A 19,742-nucleotide genomic window follows, 5' to 3' on the forward strand; every position below is an offset into this window, starting at 1 on the left:
TATTATTACAAGAACAGCTTGTAATGCAAATGATATGACAGATATCAGGTGTCAACCTACCATGAACTTTGTGCAACGCAGGGTGCTAATTAAGCTACCTTTTCTCCCTCTTTCCCCAGGGACAAGAATCAAGCAGCGGTTTGCTATTGTGAGGTAAATGTGGAGGTGAGAGCAGCGCAGCAAAACTGTTGTGGATGAGAAATTGTCAGACAGAATAGACTCGGGCTGGCATTTGCTTGAGTGCACAGCAGACCATGTAAAATGAAATCGAATCCCTCCTTATCTTCCTTATAATCAGCCTCTCACTGAATCTAATGACAGAAGAAAATGCTGGATTATGTTGTCTTGTTTGTAAAAATATCTGTAAAAAAAGAGAAAAGAATTCAGTGGGGTCTAGATTTAAAAAAGTTTCTTTTGGGGGGGGGGGGGGGGGGGTTGTGAATATTTTATGAGCATTATTATGTAAAATGTATTAAAATAACAAATATATTTGGCAAACACTTGGAATACACGCCCAACTGAGGACTGCTGTTATTAAAGCAAAAAAAAAAGTAAAAATGTATCTAATTTTTCCAGTTTAATGTTTCACCTGATATTATGCTCATCTAATTTGATATATATATATATATATATATATATATATATATATATATATATATATATATATATATATATATATATACCTAACATATACTTACTTATAGTTATAACATATAGTTAGTTACTATACTTAATATTTTAGGATTTTAAAAAATAATATTATGATGTAAATCTGTATTACAATGTGTAAAATATATATAATGTATAAGAATTAATATCAAATAGATAATAAAGGAAATTGGTTTAGAAAAAAAAAAATTTAATAGAACTCATGAAAAAAGGAAGATCCCATACAAATATTGATCATGAAATCTGGTTCTGAATGTACAGTTGCTGAGTTTCATGTGTCAGACATTTAATGCCATCTGGTGGCTTGTCACTGTATTTTGCTAAAGTCTGCAGGTTTACTTGTGCTAGCACTGCATTTCACTAGCCATTGCACTGTTCTAGTTGTGCTTATTAACAGAATATGTACATACAACACTTAATTATGAAAGAATTACTAAAGCATGAAGGCACACATAGATAAAAGTGCTATTTACTGTCACATGATGAAGCACAGCTGACTCTGCCTGTAGATTTCAATTCTTTTAATCTGGCCAGCACTTTTGGTCCCAGTCTATTGCTCTGTGTTGACGCCAACGGCTGCTCGCGTGTGTCTCTGAGATCAAAAGAGAGGAAGAAACTTTATCTCACCTCATAACCTGAACAACAAGGCAAATAATGTGCTGGAAACAACTTCCCCTACATGCCAGAACTGCAGAACAGACATAAAACTGCCCTTTTACTTTATTGCTTATACTTCAGCATTCACCTGATCTATATGAAGATTATTTGCTACAACATTTGAAAAGATTGAAGTGATGGATCTTACCTCAAGGCTGTTTCTGCAGATTTGACTGTTGCAACTGGAGTTCTGAGACTTGCAGACAAAAAGATTACGTTTAGGTTTCTAATCATTCAGATATCAACCTCAATATAACCATGATAAACACAAGTCAATTATCAAGTCTCAATGATTTGATAACCCATTGCACTGACCCATTGACCTCATCCAGATCCTCTTTAATAGATGTAGCTGAAGCTCTCTCAGACAGGCCGAACTCTGCCTCAACCATCTCAGGAGTGAGACGAAGATCTGAGCTCTCGGACCTGTCAGAAATCAAACCATCATGAGTCTGTAAATGCTGTGACAAACAATCAAAGGCGGAGGGGTTATTGAAGCTGGTGGCTAAACTGTATTTACACTCCAGCTTGAATCTCATCTCTGATGCTGTCGGGCAGATCCTGAAGAGGCAGAGGAGCCTCAACAGGCAGCAGGACGATATCGAAGGGGTCAGACCTAGAGAGAAAAGAGTTTTGCAACAGTTGGACTTGTTTTATTGCATGTGTAAATAAACCCTAGTGTGTAACTGAGAGAGAGAGTGTGTGTGTGTGTGCAGTACTTACACATAAGGGGCGCAGTCGCCTCTTACAGTCGAAATACTGGATAAAGTGCTCAAGGCCACAGAGGGAAACTTCTTCCATGTCATAATCCCTTTGATAATATCCTGCAATTTATATTTTATGTAAATGCATATAGGATTTACAAATATTTTTTTCTTAAAGGGGTCATATGATGCAATTTAAAATTTTCCTTTCTCTTTGAAGTGTTACAAGCTCTTGGTGCATGAAGAAGATCTGTAAAGTTGCAAAGACTGAAGTCTCAAATGCAAAGAGATATTATTTATAACCGTTAAGATTGCCACGCCCTCCTAAAACTCCACATTTAAACACACCCCCACATGTCTACGTCACTATGTGGAAATATTTGCATAATGCCACCCAAATGTTCACACAAAGAAAGAAGGCGTGGTTTCAGTGACTGCAGTTAGTGTTGAAGCAGCCATATCAGAGAGATGCTGTGTTTCTAGGTGAAAGCAAAAGCACTTTATTTGGCCTACCGAAAGTAGGTGCATTCAGGAGTCATTAAGATTACTTAAAACAGAACAAGAACACATTTTATGGATGACTGATTCATGAACCTAGGAGAGGAGGATAAAAATGTCTGCTAAATGACTAAATGTAAATAAAACAAATAATTCCAGGCCTGGATGCTAATGATTTCAGACAGTAATAGTGGCAGCTATGATATAAAACTTCATTTTAAAGTCACACTGATAGACACTTTGTTTTTGTGCAACTGTTTCAAACTGTGATGTGCAAAAATGTCTCTTTCTGTAAAAATTCACAACAAACCTTTCTATCTAGAAATTTCTTCTGTGTTGGAGGGAGATGCACACCCACTACATCGCCTTTAGGGATGGTGTATCGTGGCAGTGGACACAAATGAAAGTCCAGATCACACTCCAGGTAAAGCAGAGCTGGTTTAAAGGCATAAACATGTGGTGCAGGATTCTAAATTAAAATAAAGATAACATTAATTCATTAAGATGGCCATTTTCAAACATGTCTTGCATAAAATAATAATTCAAAACTTTTAACATGAAAAAAAAAAATACTACAGAACCGACAGGCTATATATACTTTGTTGCAATGTTATTTTAACACATTAAAAATTAAAATGTGAAAAAAATAAAAAACATTTTTTATATATATATATTTTTAAAAAAATAATTTTTTTTTTTAATATATATATATATTTTTTTTGTCAAGTTACGTTTTTTAATATTTAATTTTATTTAACAATAAAAACCTAGTTTTATTCATAGTATATGGACATGATCATGGTATGATTATGGACTCAAAAACCATACAAAGATCCGGAGAGGGTGGGCGTTGTGTGGTCTGAGGAGTGCTTCAGGTGCACTGAAACTAAGTTTGGGACCTAAATCCTGAACTGATCCATCATCTTCCTCTTGTTTCTTATCTTCCTCATCTTCACTGAAATCTACAGCTGTACATGTCACAAGAGGCAACAACTCATCCTATAAAAATACAATAATTAGATTTGCTTTCAGACTTATATTTGATACAAACTTTGAATTGCAAAATAAAAAAATAAAACAACTTTAATGGCTAAAAGTAACACAAACGCATGTTTACCTGTGCTCCAGTACGTAATGTCCTACTCACATCAGCAGGAATGAATGTTGCTGCTGCATCATAGACAGATAAAGGCTGATAACCCATCAGTTTGTAACGCTGGGGGACCTTAAGAAAAGATGTGCAATTCTCAAAGAAATTAATATTTGTTTCTGTTAACGGGCAATTTCATGTTTTTAAATGGATCTCAAAAAATGTATGAAATGTAGAAATAAAGGTGATCGTTCACCTAAAAAAAAAAAAAAAAAAAATATTTAGAAAAATGTATCAGCTTTTTTCATTTGTTTGTTTGTTTTGCCCATACAATGGAATCCAATGGGAACCAAAACTGTTTGGTTACCAGGATTCTTCAAAATATTTTCTTTTGTGTTCCACAGAAAAAAGAAAGTCAGACAGGTTTGGAATGACATGAGCGAGTAATTGACATAATTTTCATTTTTGAGTGAACTATTCTTTTAAATATTATTTAGAACTATTCTCAGCACCATTTTGGATAAACTACTGGCTTTCATGTGGCATTTCCTGTTTTTTCTTTGTGGTTTGCCACTTAACCATACACACACACATAAGAACATCTCTTACGTATATTCCACAAATTAACCACATTTCACATATGTCACATAACCACATTTGACATTTCAAGCCAAAGGCTGCCACTTACAGTAATTCAGGAATTTTAGGAAAGATTATAAGTAAAACAATTCCCTATCAGAAGGTGAAGGAATGGGAAAAAGCACTTTCTTCTTGTACCTTTAGACTGAATAATGGAACCGTGAATTTCATATCCGCTTCAGGCATTCTGACGGGAACATGCCTCAATGCATCCACAGCCTGAAAACCACAGCACAACTTCATCCTCAACAATATGAAATATGCCCTGTTATTACCCCTCTCAAATGTTGAACTGAAACTTTTTGTTTATTTAAACAAAATTAACCCCTTAAGATTCTATTTACAGTTACTGAAAAGAGTTTTGTTGTAAAACCACAATTATAAAGTATATCAGAGTTACAGTACATAAGCTCTGCTCAATAACCATAAGCAGTCTCTCACAAGTTCATCAGCTTGGTCATCAGGTGTGAATGTACTGAAGGTGAAGGGCAGAAGTTTTTCTGGTGTCAGTGTAAAAAGACATGGCTTCTCATCCCCATCTACATAAAATCAACAGAAGAATGTTTAAAATCTATTGATATGGCTGTGGAAAAGTCTGGGGAAGGCAAGATTTATTAGTCTCTTAGGCTCACCAAGGCTTTCTATTTGAATATATTTTCAAATGTAATTTATTCCTGTGATGGCAAAGCTAAATTTCATCAGTCATTGCTCCCGTCTTCAGAAATTTTTCTAAGATGCTGATTTGGTGCTAAAGAAAAATGTCTTATATTATCAATGTTGAAAATATTTTTTGTGGCAGCCATGATTTTGTAAGGATTGTTTGATGAAAAGAAACTTCAAAAGAACAGCATTTATTTGAAATAGATTGCTTCTGTAAACATGTAAAAGTCAATACTCTCACTTTTGAATCTAAAGTGTGCTTACTGAATACAAGTATTAGTTTCTTAAAAGAACAGTCCAGACTCGCCTGATACTTTGTCTCCCCGCAGACTCCTGGTGTTGCGAACAAGCTCTCTTAGTGACATCAATCTCTTGTTCATACGACATTGAAGAACAACCTCAATTAAACAAAACACAATGTAGCATTATTATACTTATTAGTACAGTCAAGCATTTTATTTACAAGCACTGATAATCAGCACAGTGAGTGGTAAACAAGCATCGCAGTAATGTGTTAAATAATAGTTTAATGTCATTCAAATTAAATTAACAATGTCACCTTTCGAGCAGCCTGCTGGAAGATTCTGAGCGCTCTCTGTCTGACCTCCAGCAGGCCAGTGCCATAGCTGCTGAAAACAGCAGTGCATTCTGGGAGCTGTAACAGAGAGCTGTTCAATAAGTCTAAAAGATATGAATTTTAAAAATAATGACTGGAGCTAGATGTTAATGCTTACATGCGAACAGTGCTGTATGTGACATGCAATTTCATGATATAATCTTATCATACTTTATTCTACATATTCGAAACTATGTATTTTCCAACCATCAGTACATACAGCAATAAGTAGGCAAACTGGGACACAAACTACGTCAAAGTTACATGCTATAATCATGACTTCAATAATAAAGATGCTAATTCATTCAAATATTTCAATGTCACACTATCATGTACCTGTCCAACATTTCGCAAAACTCGCCGTGAGGAAAGTTTAGTTGAAGATCTTGAAGAGGCCACCGACTCACCACTGTATTTTAGCTGAAATTCACATGAAATTCACATGAGTTTTCAGTGGAAAGTGGCCCAAAATGGTCAATATGAAATAAACCAATACACTGGCTTACTTTGTATGCAGCAAGAGCCTCATCTTGCTCCTTCAAAATTTGAAGTTTATGGTCTATTGAACATGGTTCATCACCCAGATCAACTTGCCTAAGGATAAAACACACTAGTCTTGAAGGTTTTCTAGTTCACCATATAATATTGTTGGTAAACTTAGAATATCTATAAGTCATATGTTATATAAATCACATGGAGCAACACACCAGCACATTTGTTTGGCTTTCTGCTCTTTTTGTTGGACCTTCTTTAAAAATGCGGCTTCTTTCATCTCTCTTGTCTGGTCTGCAACCTTGGTATAAGACATGGCTTCAACAAATAAAAAACACAGGTATACACAGAATTAAATAACTGTGATCTGTGGTCACGTCGATTTATATTTGATTACAAATCCAATCCAAATCTGTTCATGTGCAGTACGGTTTCAAATCTGATTAAATCGTTAAAATTGGATTTTGGTGTATCAGCCATAATAATAGTCAGCTTATAAGGTTTTTTGTTATTCAGGATATATAACATATTTGACATCATACACACCACATTGGGTAAGAAATGTTGATTTTTTTCTTTTTAACTCCACTGCTGTCATCAGATTTTACTAGAATTACATACAGAGTCATGACTCTGGTGAGGGCAGCACAAAATAAAGTGGTACATGTGAGCTAAAGAATGGCCTCAGAAGTCAAGAACAACACCACAGCAAAAGGCAATTTTCAGGTTGGGTAACTTGCAAAAGGGTCATGTAATTTGGAGACTATAAAATGGAGCACTATTTATTATTATCTAAGCTCCAGTGTGCTGAAAGGACCAGATTAGATCAGCATCCATTTCCATGCTGGTCTGAGCAAGTTAAGTTGCTTTTAAATACAGGTATAATGCTGGTGGACCACCATAACTCTTTGTCTTTTGTAGTAACAAAATCATAGCTCGTTGAAGCTGGCTGTCCAATGCCAGTTTAAAAAAAAGGGTGAAGACATCAGCATTCCAAAACGCAGATATCGAGCCTTTGCCAAACTAATTTCCAGGGTTTTAGGTCTTAACATGCACCTCGGAGGCCCTCTGAATGAGAAATGGTGTTCTTACCCTCCCGAAGTTCCTTGTATCTAATTTTGTCTTGTGGCTGGAGAAGCATTTTAACCAGTCCTGCACGAGTGGTGACATCTGGGGTGGAAACCTGCAGTTGAGGATCAGGTTTGGTCTTCTTCTTGCTGCCCTGTAAGAGTAAAAACTGAAAAATGCAACTATATGTATGATTAATCACTTTATGACTGCTGCATGATAGTTCAACCAGAAGAAATGCTTTATTTTTTGTAATGTACAAACATTATTATTATTACCAACACTTATCATTTCATTTTATATTTTTTAATCTGATTTACTGTAACTGTATTATAGAAATTGTAATATAGAAATGACTTTAAACAATACCACAGCTAAAAGCTTTGCTGGTTTATAAGTGTAATTCTGTGTGTGTTTTCCACATTTGATGGCTGGCAGGGTATCAATTCAAATTCAATTCAGGAAGCTCAGTGTGCAAACAACAAAATTAAATTAGTAATTCAGTCTCACACAAACCTCTCAGCTACTGTTTTTTAATGGGCAGAAATGCAATTGACCTCAGCTAATTCAAATTCCTGTATTTGATCAGCTTAAAAATTGTCAGACCCTGTTGTAAAAAACACAGTGTTTTCTGTTCTGGGTGCAGGTTGTCTTGCTCTGCTACAAAGACCAATATTTTTGCTGGTAAACAGCATGGCTTGGCTTGGCTTGTCCCCCAGCTAGGGCAGCACCAACCCATCACAAAAACACACTGTGATTGAAGCTGATCTTTTCAAAATTGGAGTAATAGAAGTTTCAGATTACCTTCTCCAAGGAGGGAGCCATTTTAAGCTTATGATGGGATGTAACAGCCGGAGATTTTCCTTCAGATGTCTTCCGCTCTACACCAAAACGATCATCATCCTCAACATTTCCATCAGATTTACTGAGGCACAGAGAACACAAACATCATTATTGTTTGTGCAATAGCATCTAAACTCAGATATTTACATTACATTTTACATTAAGGATGTTGCTATGTGGTTGCTAAAGTGCTATGAGTGTTTTAGCATATTGTTTTTAAGTATATTGCATTGTAATCTTTAACTTTATTTTTTCTGTGTATTACCTGATCAGCAGGTATGGAGATGAGGAACCTGTCACTGTGAAGATGACAGGTTTCGAGTTGAACTGAGCGATGACCAGCTGTAATGTGATATCAGCTGTACCATATTGCAGAGGTGTAAATGTCACTTTTAACACAGTGTTTCCATTTGCTGGAATAATCCCTGATTAACATGGGGATAACACAAGTACAGTAAGTAAAATCTACTATAGTAGTATATATTTGATCACCAACTAGAGTTGTATCAATACTTATGCCTTTATACTGGTTCACATTGCTCTCTGACAGTAGATATGTCAAATGCGAAGGAATCTGTTTACCTGAAAGTGGTTTTACAGTGAAGGCCTTATGGGGCTGAAGGCAGTGCACTTGGAACTCGAAGTCTATTGGACAACTGCAGCTAAGTGGAATCACATGACTGGCACTATAAAATCAAAAGAAAGTCATATATTTTCACATTTTCATTTAAATATCAACAGACGGAAAAATGACTAAACATGTCTTTCTTTATCATATAATTTCCATCTTCTTTATTATGTTTACTACCATTTAAAAATTGAGATCACTCCACTTTTTTTGAAAATAGGCCTTTTTTCCAACTCCCCTAGAATTAAACAGTTGAGTTTTACCATTTTACTTTTCATTTTCCATTGGTCTTAGTACACGATGTAACTACAGAAGAGTCAAGTTTTAAATAGGAATAATATAGAAACTCTTTGGTCATTTTTGAGCAAGATGCCAATGGTCTAAACAGATTCGATGATCTATGCTATAAAATAAAAGTGCTACTGCCAGACCCGGAGATCGGCTGAATGGATTCAAAAACTGTAAAACTCAACTGTTTAACTCTAGGGGAGTTGGAAAATGAGCCTATTTTGTGTTCCTTAAACCTCACAGGGCATTTATTGGATCAACCTATGGTAAAAACAGTAATATAGTTAAATAATACTAGAATTCAAAATTTTCTGTTTTCATATATTTTAAAACATAATTTATTCCTATGAAGGCAAAGCTGCAATTTTCTGCAGCCATTATCGCAGCCTTAAGTTCAAATACATTTTTTTTTTAAATATATATTTTTTGTGACATTGTAAAAGTCTTATAGTCACTTTTTTATCAATGTAATGCATCCTTGCTAACTAAAAGTATATAAAAAAAAGTCATACTGACCCCAAACTCCTGAACAGTAGTGTGTATATACACTCATATATCATATAAAGTTTTATAACAAAAATGTTAACATACAGTTATTTTACACATGTAATTTGTGTAATATGTTTTTCATTGCATACCTCTGCCCAAGTGGCACTGGGCGAAGACTAATGTGAGATGGGATGTGAAGATCATTGATAACAGGATATGCATGAACAGGAACCAGTAAGTTCTCCTCACCCTGAAAACCATACAAACACACACACGTTACAGCTGTTCTAAGTCCTGTCAGAATTTGCATGTGCAAACATCAGATGAAAACGTGTTCTCACCTTGCAGTGAATCCTGATGTTATCAGAAAAGTAACGCCACTCATCTGGCTGGAAGTGCACTGTAACAGTGTAAGCCAGACCCGGAACCAGTCGGCACTGCATTCAAAAAAGGAATACCAAGGTCCTAAAATTACCTTTATTTTCTTTATGATAAATATAATGTATTTATAAAAAAAAAATAACAATATTTAGCCCAAACATTTTCATCATGTATTAATCAATTCACCTTTGCTGAGCTCCGAAACTAAAATAATTAGGAATATTATATACATTTTTTATTGCAGGTCTGTAAAAGTAATGTTTAAAAGCAGGTTAATGGTTACCTTTTTGGTGTACTTAATTTGGAAATGCTTTGTCAAAGGAGGTAAAATGTGGACACTGAGTACCTCTGAAGAGACATTAACAAGTTTCTAAGGGAGAGAAAAAAAAAAAAAAAAAACACAACTACAGTTTTTGTCATTACATCATACTTCCTCCCATTTTCTTCCTCTTTTGTAATGTTTTTTTCAGTTACAACCCATGAGATGTTTCCCTCCGACCGCAGAGTAGCCTACTATCGACAGAAATTTGGAGTCTCCAGTGAAATCTTTAGCAATAGTAAAAATGTTTTTTTTTTTGTCTGTGACATTAGCCATTTAAACATTCCACAAAACTTTTCACACCAAAAATGAATTCTATTTCTTTTTAGCAAGAAGTGAAAAACCAACCAGACTCTTCCTGTAATCTTTTCCTACTTCAAAGCCACTGAAATGCAGTTCTAATGGTTCGGCCTGAACTACACCATTACTCTTCAGTTTGGCAAACACCCCTAAAAGATAAACATACAAAGACAAATTATACAACAATGTAAAATAAAATAAAAAAGTCTATCAATTTTTATAAGAGCAGAAATGTTGGTGGCCTGTTAGAAAGCTACAAGTCTGATGTTTAATAAACATCCAAAAAAAAAAAGTGTTCTTACTAGTTTCAAGAAGGTGATGGGGGACATTTTCAATCTTTCGGGTGTCCTCCAGCAGCTGGCTGAGAGGAAGCAGGTTTTTCTTCTTTACGCTCCTGGAGAAGGTCTCAGGGGCAGAATGAACCACCTCCATGACAGCTGGACTTCACAGAAATTCTTGATCATAACAAATAATCCACACCTATGAGCGGATAGTTGACGTGCCATTCAAGCAACATCCTTCTGTGTGACATTCAATACTTTGTATTGTAACGTTACTCTTGTGAACAACATTTTTCACATTTCTTGTAGAATTATTATAAATGCAGTTTTGATGTGCTCATATTAACTCAAAAGTCTAACGTTACATGTAATATTTTACTTTATGCATTCACATACACTTTAACCTTAGGTCTTGATTAATAGACATAATGCCCATGTTATTTTTATTAACGCTAACTTACCTCTTAAATGCATTTTTCTTATCTATTTTTTATTTTTCTGGATATGCGTAATATTATTAAAATTCCCATTTTGCCTCCTTAACTTTACAGCTTTAACATAAATAACGTAACGATAAATGAAATTATTCACACTAGAGCAATAAGTTTCCTGGCGAAATTTTCCATAAACGGTTTGTTTTCAAAAACATAACGGAAGTCAGAGGTTGTTGATACTGTAAACCGCGCAACGTCGCCATTAAAAGAATAGTTTTATCTTAAATACTTTGGTTTAGTTGTCCTTTTATTTGTTTATTAAACTCTGCCTGAATTAAACGCACTTTAAGAACTCACCAGAAACTCGAAGAACGTAACTTACCTGTTGTTTCTCCACTGAGGTCAAGTCAACAATCCCGTCGCCATGACAACAATAAACGCTGACGTTTCAAAGAGCAAAAAGGTCCAACAATTTTTAAACTTCTATATGCATTTGAAAAGAAAATGAAAGTATAGAAAAAAAATTAAAAAACGTGTGTGTGTGTGTGTGTGTGCGTGAAACCAAAACATTAGCAATAGTTTTCTAGACTTAATTTTATAAATGTATTCAGTTATTCACCTCTATGCTGTGTGAGTTTCAAAACCAAAATAAAAAAATTATATAAGAAGTATATCTATGAAATCTGGTTGAGGTTTTGTATCTAAATGAAATCAAATAAAAACATAACAGACATTGTTATAATTCAATTAATTGGACCAACTCGAAAGTATAATTCAAATCAGAGAAATACAACTCGGTTTATTTATGAAAAATTCACTATTTTACAATAACGAAGCAAACAAATATAGACATACAATGATAAACATTTTGTAGAAAGTGCATTCAGTTATTAGCTTGAGAAAACAATGTGAGAAATTATATACATTCAACAGACAGCCATACGTACATTGCACCACTGCATAGTCATATCAAACTATTTTATATATTTACTGCAGAAAATCATAAGATCATTCTTAAGTAAATAAGATCATCTCAGCTTGTTGGAGGACTTCAGCAAACACAGTCAGTGTGGCTCAGCTCTGCGACGTTGTAGTAACAAGGCCGAGTGCTTGTGAAGCAGGGTTGGTTTAAATGAGTGAAGAGCGAGTCTTTAAGACATAATGGATAGAGATGGTTAGGGTAAAAAGCAGGTGCAGTTTTTGTGTGCATCAGGAGTTTGTATTCCTCTTCCACCTCTTGAATTGGGGCGAGAGCAGACGTCAACCCAGAGTCCTTGTCCTCTAAGATCTTGTACTTCTCGCTGAGCTCTTCATATAGATAGTCCTCAGATATGGCACTGATTTTATCATGCTGTTCTTTCTGGTGTGCAGAATGTTGGGTCACCTCAGCATTCCAAAATGTTGGTACAATTAAATTCTAGAACGAAATATATGATAAATATATGGTTTATACACAATGTTTTTGTTCACTAAAACCATAAAATAAAGCAGAAATATTATATTTTATTTTATTTTAAATATATAAAGAAGGTACAAAAGCTGAATATTTATTTCACCTTTCAGATAGTACATTTCACAAACAATTACAAAGAAACATCAAGGAATTAATTTAATTAAAAGTGAAAATTTGAATTAGAAAACCTGAAATGGCATTTTCTTTTAAAATTCATAAAGAAGGTTTTTTATTGTTTTTTTTTTTTACAATTGATTTGATTTCTTTTTACAGTGTAGAAACAACTTCCACTCAGAAATTAATAGGAGATTTCACAAATAATGACAAAGAAACCACAACTAATACACCAAATTAAATGTGAAATTTTGAAGTATAAGATATATTCTTGTATCTCAAAGATATATTCTTGTAAAATGTACTGTAATATATTTATATTAATTTTACAGTCATTTAAATTGAAGTACTTAAATTATTACAACTTAAATAAAATTAAAGTGTAACATATATATATATATATATATATTAAAAAGCATTAATAAAAAAAATACAAAAGCACATAAAAATTACAAAAAGCCAGAATAAAAATTAAAAATATAAAAATTAATGCTAATTCTAAATAAATATAAATTCCATTTAATACTAAAATAACATTCTATATAAATAGTAAATTTGTATGGTCAGATAAAGAAAATATGTGCATATTACAGATATAATGTGGAGTGGAAGCACATGAGACACATACCTTGAGAAGTTCTGGTAGTTTGGTTTTAGGGTACAGGAATCTGTACACTTTATAGATCAGCCATGCGGCCAGGATTGCCAGAAGAAGAAGGATGGCAGCAGCAATCACACAGCTGATGAGCACTAACACAAACACACACACAGAGAGGAAGATTGGCACCTGGAAGTCACCTTGAAGCTTCTTTAAAAACAATACCTTTGAGTCAATTTGTTGATTGAAAAAAATAATAATAATAACCTTTCTTATCAGTTTAACAAAAACTCGAATGAGATATGTATTCTTACTCTCTGCTGTCTCCAATGAATTAATATTTTATAAATTTGACCCAATATACTTTTGACTGAGAACATCATATGTTGACAGAAATCATTTTAAATCACAATATTACCTATAATTACCTTACCGTGTATAATTATAGACATAGATAATTATATGCCAATTGCTGAGTTGATTTATTGCAGGGGTGCCTGAAATGCTTTGAGTCACAGGTAAACACACACTTACCAGGTGTGTTGGTCACACACACAGCATCACTGAACTTTCGGGCATTTTTGTAGCCTTTGGGAACCACCATCGCCTGAGCACAATATCTGCTCCAGGATTGCAGTCCTTTAATACTCAGTTTAACACCTTCACCAGGTTCAGTTACCTTCCTCTCTTGAGCCTACAGGGACAAAGGTCATCTTATGATTATTTTGATAAGTATGAAATAATTATTTGTTTGTGGTTCCACACCAGACCTTTGTCAATCCAGCATAAGCCATTCACTAAACTTTTTATACCTCATCTGAAAAGTCTTCAATCCAATATCTGATGATGTAGGACACTTGTGAAAAAATATCTGCTAGTTTGCCCACTTTCAGCACTGGAGCTTGGACGTGCACATCCAAGGTATTATTTTGGATGACAAGATGGACAGTAGGGGGTCCTATGATCGCTACATTGGAGCAAAGTGGTTCATATGATTATTATTTATGAATATTATATTGACTTAACAACACACCAGAGTCTATAGTGCAAACTAAGAGCTTATTCCCACTTACTGTGTTTATTTGGTAAAAATTCGTTAGCAGTAACCCACTCAGACAACAGCCCCTGAACCTCTGCCCGCACTTGGAAAATATAGCAACCAAATACAGACGGCAGTTTTCCTACATCACATTTCAGCTCTTTGGTGTTCACACAGATGGAAACTTTTTCTTTTCTCAGGCTACAAGGACACAATGACAAACACAGCAGGACACACTATTTATGTAAGTTCATAATGCAAATATTTAGTTAACACAATAAGCCTATTCTTTTCAACTTCTGCAAAAACTCAGAAGTATCAAATTCCAGCAGAACAATAGTTCAGTGCATTTTTTATAGCTGATCAAACACATTGTGATGGGTATACTTCATAATGGCATGCATGCAACTCAATCCATTTTCATTTTTTTTCTTCTACTGTATATTGGATTATTTCAGTTGTATTTTGAGTGTACTCACATATATCTTGCTGTGTATGTCACGGTGCTCATGGGGTTGTGTGGAGAAGTCCATTCAACAACTGTAGCCATATTGATGGAGGTCACCTTCACATTTTGGGGTGAAGCCAGATTTGCATCTAAAGTAAAACAATATGACACTGTCAGTAATACATTATACAGGTTTTATCATCAGATGAAGTGGCTCCATAAAGTATTGGGATTCAGAGTTTTAAAGAATATAAAGTATTATGAGTCAAAACAGTTGATAAAAAAACATTACGGTGATCCACACAACTCCAGTCCTTCAATTAACATGGACTTATGAAGTGAAAAACTGCATGTTTATAAGAATCAAACCCATCAAGAAGTTAAACTTCAGACTGGTGCTGTTATATTGCAAAAAGTAATCTTGTCTGAATCAGGAGAGAAATATGCACAAATGAAGTACCATTTACAAGCGAAAACAGACCAGAACAGTTCTAAACAAAAATGTTGGTGGATTTTATTTTGAGGGGATAACAAAGGATGAAGTGTTACATTAGAAGAAGTGTCTAATGCTTCGCGTTGTTGGCGCATCACCACCTCGTGTGTGTATTATTTTTCTAATAATTCAACGGCCAGGAGTCAATTATTCCGCTTATACTACGGTTACCACACCTCAAGACATCGAACAGATGTTTTTGTACTTAAATCGCTATTGTGAGTAGGATTATTTCTTCCGCATCTCATCCAATGTCTCTTTTGCTAACGTTAGTTCCAAAACCAAATTTTAAAGCTGCTAATGGAGGTGGGCCGTTGATAGCATTCTAATGCAGTTTTAATTAAGTTATTAGAAAGAGAGCGGGAGAGAAAGAGACGCAGAGAGAGAGAGAGAGAGAGGGAGAGACAGAGAGAGAGCTTGTGTGAATTAGGCTACCTCTTCGCGTATATAAACAGCGCTGTCTCCTCTCTCGTGAGAAATGTCATGTGTAGCATTTAAGTTGCTACACTATATAGGCTAACTAATAAAATCGTCAGGGCAGCGATGACAACACCTTTTTGTGCAACCTGCATGACCGTTATTACTATGCGAAGTGATATGGTAATGTAATGCGGTCAAGATAGCTGCCTGGAACTATGTTCGCCGTGCGTTTACCAGAAAATAATTGCACACCTCACAACGTTCATCAGCCAATCAGATTCAAGCATTCAACGGCCCCATAGTATAATGTTTTAATAATAATGCTACTCATTTGCCTGGGTTATTAATGTTTTTAATCAGCTGTTTGGACTTTCATTCTGATGGCACCCATTCTCCATTGTTGAGCAATAGATGCAATGCTAAATATCTCCAGAGTTGTTTGATCAAGAGACAAACTCATCTACATCTTGGATAGCGTGAAGGTGTCAGATATATGCATTTCCTGTCTGCTAGCCACCAGTGGGTCATGACCCAGTTTGAAAGCCACTGCACTAAATAACATTTCTGAAGAAAAGACATCTGCAAACAAATCATGCTATTCACATAATTAACTGTAAAAGTCACTTTTAATCAGTTGATGTCAAGTTGGTGTATAGTAGATGAGTTAGTTCCTCTGAATTTAACACAGGCGTCCTATAGCAGAGGAACCAGGATGCATTTCAGCACATTATGGTAATGTTCCACTAACCTTTGACGACCAGACAACCACTTCTTAACATCTTATCTGTGGTTTCATCATTTAAAACCTATCTATTGTATGTTTTGTTCTGAAAGTGTCATTCGTCATAATATACACAGGTGTGTGTGTGTGTGTGTATATATATATATATATATATATATATATATATATACAGTGTTGGGGAGTAACTAGTTACATGTAACGGCGTTACGTAATTTAATTACAAAATAAATGTAACAGTAATCAGTTACAGTTACTAAGAAAAAATGAGTAATTAAATTACAGTTACTTATGAAAATTGTAACGATTACAAAGAGGATTACATTTGAATATTTACACACATCCACATACAGCTTATTTCTTTCCCAAATTGCACTAAGACATATGGCCCATAATCTCCGAGACGCGGAAAACACATTCGTAGAATCGAGTCATAAAAATGGAATTCAGCCTATAATGACGCAATATGCCACATTTTGGACGAATAAATCAAAAGTAGGTCAGTACACTTGAATCAAAACCCGATATGGACTGATGTCTGTGAATATTAAGCCGCAAAAAGACTGAATATGAATCATACACGTTCTGCGTGTCTGTGGAAATCAGGCGCTGACTGGACATCGGGAGAACCGGGACTATTCGGTGGCCTGGCAGACGATTTGGCCTTCTACTTTAATATTGTTATTGTATAATTGCAGGCCGAATATACTAAAGCGATTATTTCCGAATCCGCCATTCGATAATTAAATTTCTAATAAATCATGAATCGGTTAGTCGTGACTGGCAATGGTTGGGCTCGCGCGCTCTCCGCGCCTCCGCCGAACGGTTTGGATCAGACTCCGAGTAATCAATGCGAGAGAGAGACTGGAGTGAACTGTGTAAGCGCACAGCTGGAGCAGAGAAGCGACACTTCTGTTCAGGGTTTCAGGTGCAGGTCAGTTTCATCTGTAAATATGCTAATGTAGTTTTGTCTTTGTTTACTTAGTCAAGCAGCAGCAGCACTTTGCTCGCAATCACTCAAAATACTGTATAAACGACGTCATTATTATCTTTTGTAATGTTACAGTAGTAAGTTAGCAGACAAATCATCATATTTTATCATAGGTTTAGGGGGAGCTAGTGGATACAAAAACACAACCCTTAGGAAAATTAATATAGCCTATGGTATGGCACTAACCGTGGTTTAATTATGGAATTTGTAGTAAAAATAAATACAAGTGGTAATTCATTTGCCAAAAAAACAAAATTGCACTTACAAAACATGGTAAAAGTCAAATAAAAATCTTCAGTATTAAAGTCATGAGAGAGATGGATGGATAATGGAAGTGAAGGTGCAGTTCAGGAGAGAACTCTTAATTACGTTGCAAGTCCCCCAACCTAAGGATTCAAATCTTTTTGATGTCAGGTCCAAAAAAAATAGGGTTGTCCATGTTTCAGAATGGGTTGTGGGTGTATGAGTGTGAGATTTCCCAGCCTATTTTTTTCCCCATTTCTCATGGAAATTAATCTCTAGAATAGTCACTTCATGAGCATTTTTTACTTATTTTGAGAAACTATCATCATATCATATACAAAGAGACAGCAGTGTTTCAAAAAGACACCAATGTTTCAGGAGTTTAGTACACAAAATAGGACACATGCTTATTAGATAACCGTATTTGAGTTGATGTATATGCTTTTATTTTTTTATTAACTATTTTTCCCCAAACCATTGTTAGATGCAGTTAGATGCCTGTAATTATGCAAAGATTTGGTTTCAAAAACAGTATCTATAAACTATTTCTTTTGATTTTAAATCTGCTTTGAACTTCAGATCAATCTCTAAGTAAAAGGCACTACTAAAGTCTGATTGTGTGGTGGATGTCTTCAAATGTGATCATCTTAATTTAAGTGATGAAGGATGGTGAAAGTCTGACAGTATTGAGCACTACTTTAAGGTTAAACCTGCATGGTGTAAAATGGTTGAAGATGATTAACAGTTGCAAATTAACATTCATTAGAAATTTATAAAAGTAATCAAAATGTACTCAAAAGTAATTAGTTACATTACTTTATTAAAGTAATTAAAAAAGTTACACTACTATTACATTTTAAATAGGGTAACTTGTAATCTGTAACCTATTACATTTCCAAAGTAACCTTCCCAACACTGTATATATATATATATACATACACACACACACACATATACACATGCATATACATACAGTATACACACTTTTAGGACTCTTTAAAACTGCACGTATGATTATTGAGAAATTATTAAAATACAATATAGCATAAAATATTTTGTAAAGGTCAACATTAGTCATTCTTAAGAATACTTTTAAATGAATAGAAGTAATAAAAGCAAACAAATAAAAAGTTTTAGTCTATTATTATAAAAATATGCCATATTTAATTTTAAATGGTTTCCTAAATCAATAATCATAAATAAGCAAGCAGCACTGACCAGCATAGGTGGAGGTAACATCCTTTGTCACAAAGAGTATGAGAGCCAACACTCTGAGCTTCACAGACATGACTGACAACATCACTGATGGGCCACGCAGCGGCTGAGAGCTTTTATACTTCAGTGTGTTTGTCATGTGCTTAAGAGGAAACAGGACCAATATGACTCAACAGCTTCCTTTTTGAGAAGAGGTTATTAAAAAAATAAAATAAAAAGAGGTGATATATGGGATGAAAGTCAAAATAATAAAAATGCAGATAATTAATAAAACTATTAATTTTATAATATTTTTGTTTTATTTGTCAAATATCAACATTGATATAAATTTAACAATTTATTTTTTATTAAAACTTTATTTTTCTTTCTTTTTACCACTCATTTCTATTGCATGTATATATAGACATTTCTTCTTTGAAAGTAAAATTCATGACCATGAGGGGGGAAAACAGGGAAACTCTTACTTACTGTAGTTGGGAAACAAACAGTTCCAGCTCTGACCTAAATGGTTAGTGTAACTTACCTCACCATTCAATTACAGAAGTGTGAAGCATTCACGGAATCCATATTGCAGCTCTTAGAGGTCTTGCTAAGAAAATCTGATCATCTGTCATAGTGTTTTAGTTTCACTTTTGTAGTGACATAACATCGGTCCACACATGTCACCGGTTCACCTGAGGATTGCTGATCTAGAATGCATCTACATTACTGACAGATGTTAAATCATGGATTTCTAATCCTAAATTCCTTAAGATACACTTACCACCAGAGTTCAGAACCAACCCTGGTCAAATCATCAAGTCCTTTTAAGGATATTAATTAGCTGCTTCAGTTTCTATTTCCCATTTCACATATTTACACTAAGCCACAAGGTTGTTTTTAAAGCCACATGGTAGCTTGATGTTCTTTTTAATAACTAAAATTTTATTTCAC

The 19,742-nt window shown here is 34.6% G+C and overlaps 2 protein-coding genes across 2 annotated transcripts; both read right to left on the reverse strand.

Moving 5' to 3' along the window:
• Positions 1-855: 855 nt before the first annotated feature.
• cfap221 (cilia and flagella associated protein 221) lies at positions 856-11,533 on the reverse strand. The gene is made up of 25 exons (XM_059553672.1): positions 11,439-11,533; positions 10,644-10,821; positions 10,390-10,490; positions 10,006-10,092; positions 9,683-9,778; positions 9,491-9,591; positions 8,519-8,622; positions 8,202-8,361; positions 7,898-8,018; positions 7,118-7,247; positions 6,241-6,343; positions 6,040-6,127; positions 5,870-5,953; positions 5,477-5,572; positions 5,225-5,315; positions 4,699-4,796; positions 4,396-4,476; positions 3,646-3,753; positions 3,357-3,527; positions 2,839-2,997; positions 2,050-2,150; positions 1,847-1,942; positions 1,642-1,752; positions 1,475-1,522; positions 856-1,261 (listed from the first exon to the last, which is right to left on the reverse strand). The coding sequence occupies exons 2-25, from the start codon at positions 10,771-10,773 to the stop codon at positions 1,135-1,137; spliced, it is 2,592 nt and encodes an 863-aa protein (XP_059409655.1). The 5' UTR covers positions 10,774-10,821; positions 11,439-11,533; the 3' UTR covers positions 856-1,134.
• A 293-nt stretch (positions 11,534-11,826) lies between these two features.
• Positions 11,827-19,608, reverse strand: crfb15 (cytokine receptor family member B15). The gene is made up of 7 exons (XM_059553681.1): positions 18,813-19,608; positions 14,740-14,857; positions 14,295-14,461; positions 14,034-14,188; positions 13,756-13,915; positions 13,252-13,373; positions 11,827-12,473 (listed from the first exon to the last, which is right to left on the reverse strand). Exons 1-7 carry the CDS (start codon positions 18,946-18,948, stop codon positions 12,108-12,110), a joined length of 1,224 nt encoding a protein of 407 aa, XP_059409664.1. The 5' UTR covers positions 18,949-19,608; the 3' UTR covers positions 11,827-12,107.
• Positions 19,609-19,742: the final 134 nt, after the last annotated feature.

Source organism: Carassius carassius, chromosome 7 (genome assembly GCF_963082965.1).
Source record: "Carassius carassius chromosome 7, fCarCar2.1, whole genome shotgun sequence".
NCBI classification, from domain to species: domain Eukaryota; kingdom Metazoa; phylum Chordata; class Actinopteri; order Cypriniformes; family Cyprinidae; genus Carassius; species Carassius carassius.

Coding starts and splice junctions, on each gene's coding strand:
- cfap221 (XM_059553672.1), bottom strand. CDS start 10,773: ATGGAGGTGGTTCATTCTGCCCCTGAGACCTTCTCCAGGAGCGTAAAG. Junction 6,344..7,117: donor ATACAAGGAACTTCGGGAGG/GTAAGAACACCA, acceptor TATTTGTTGAAG/CCATGTCTTATACCAAGGTT. Junction 3,528..3,645: donor CATTACGTACTGGAGCACAG/GTAAACATGCGT, acceptor GTATTTTTATAG/GATGAGTTGTTGCCTCTTGT.
- crfb15 (XM_059553681.1), bottom strand. CDS start 18,948: ATGACAAACACACTGAAGTATAAAAGCTCTCAGCCGCTGCGTGGCCCA. Junction 14,858..18,812: donor TGTTACCTCCACCTATGCTG/GTCAGTGCTGCT, acceptor GTTTTACTTTAG/ATGCAAATCTGGCTTCACCC. Junction 14,462..14,739: donor ACATACACAGCAAGATATAT/GTGAGTACACTC, acceptor GTGTCCTTGTAG/CCTGAGAAAAGAAAAAGTTT.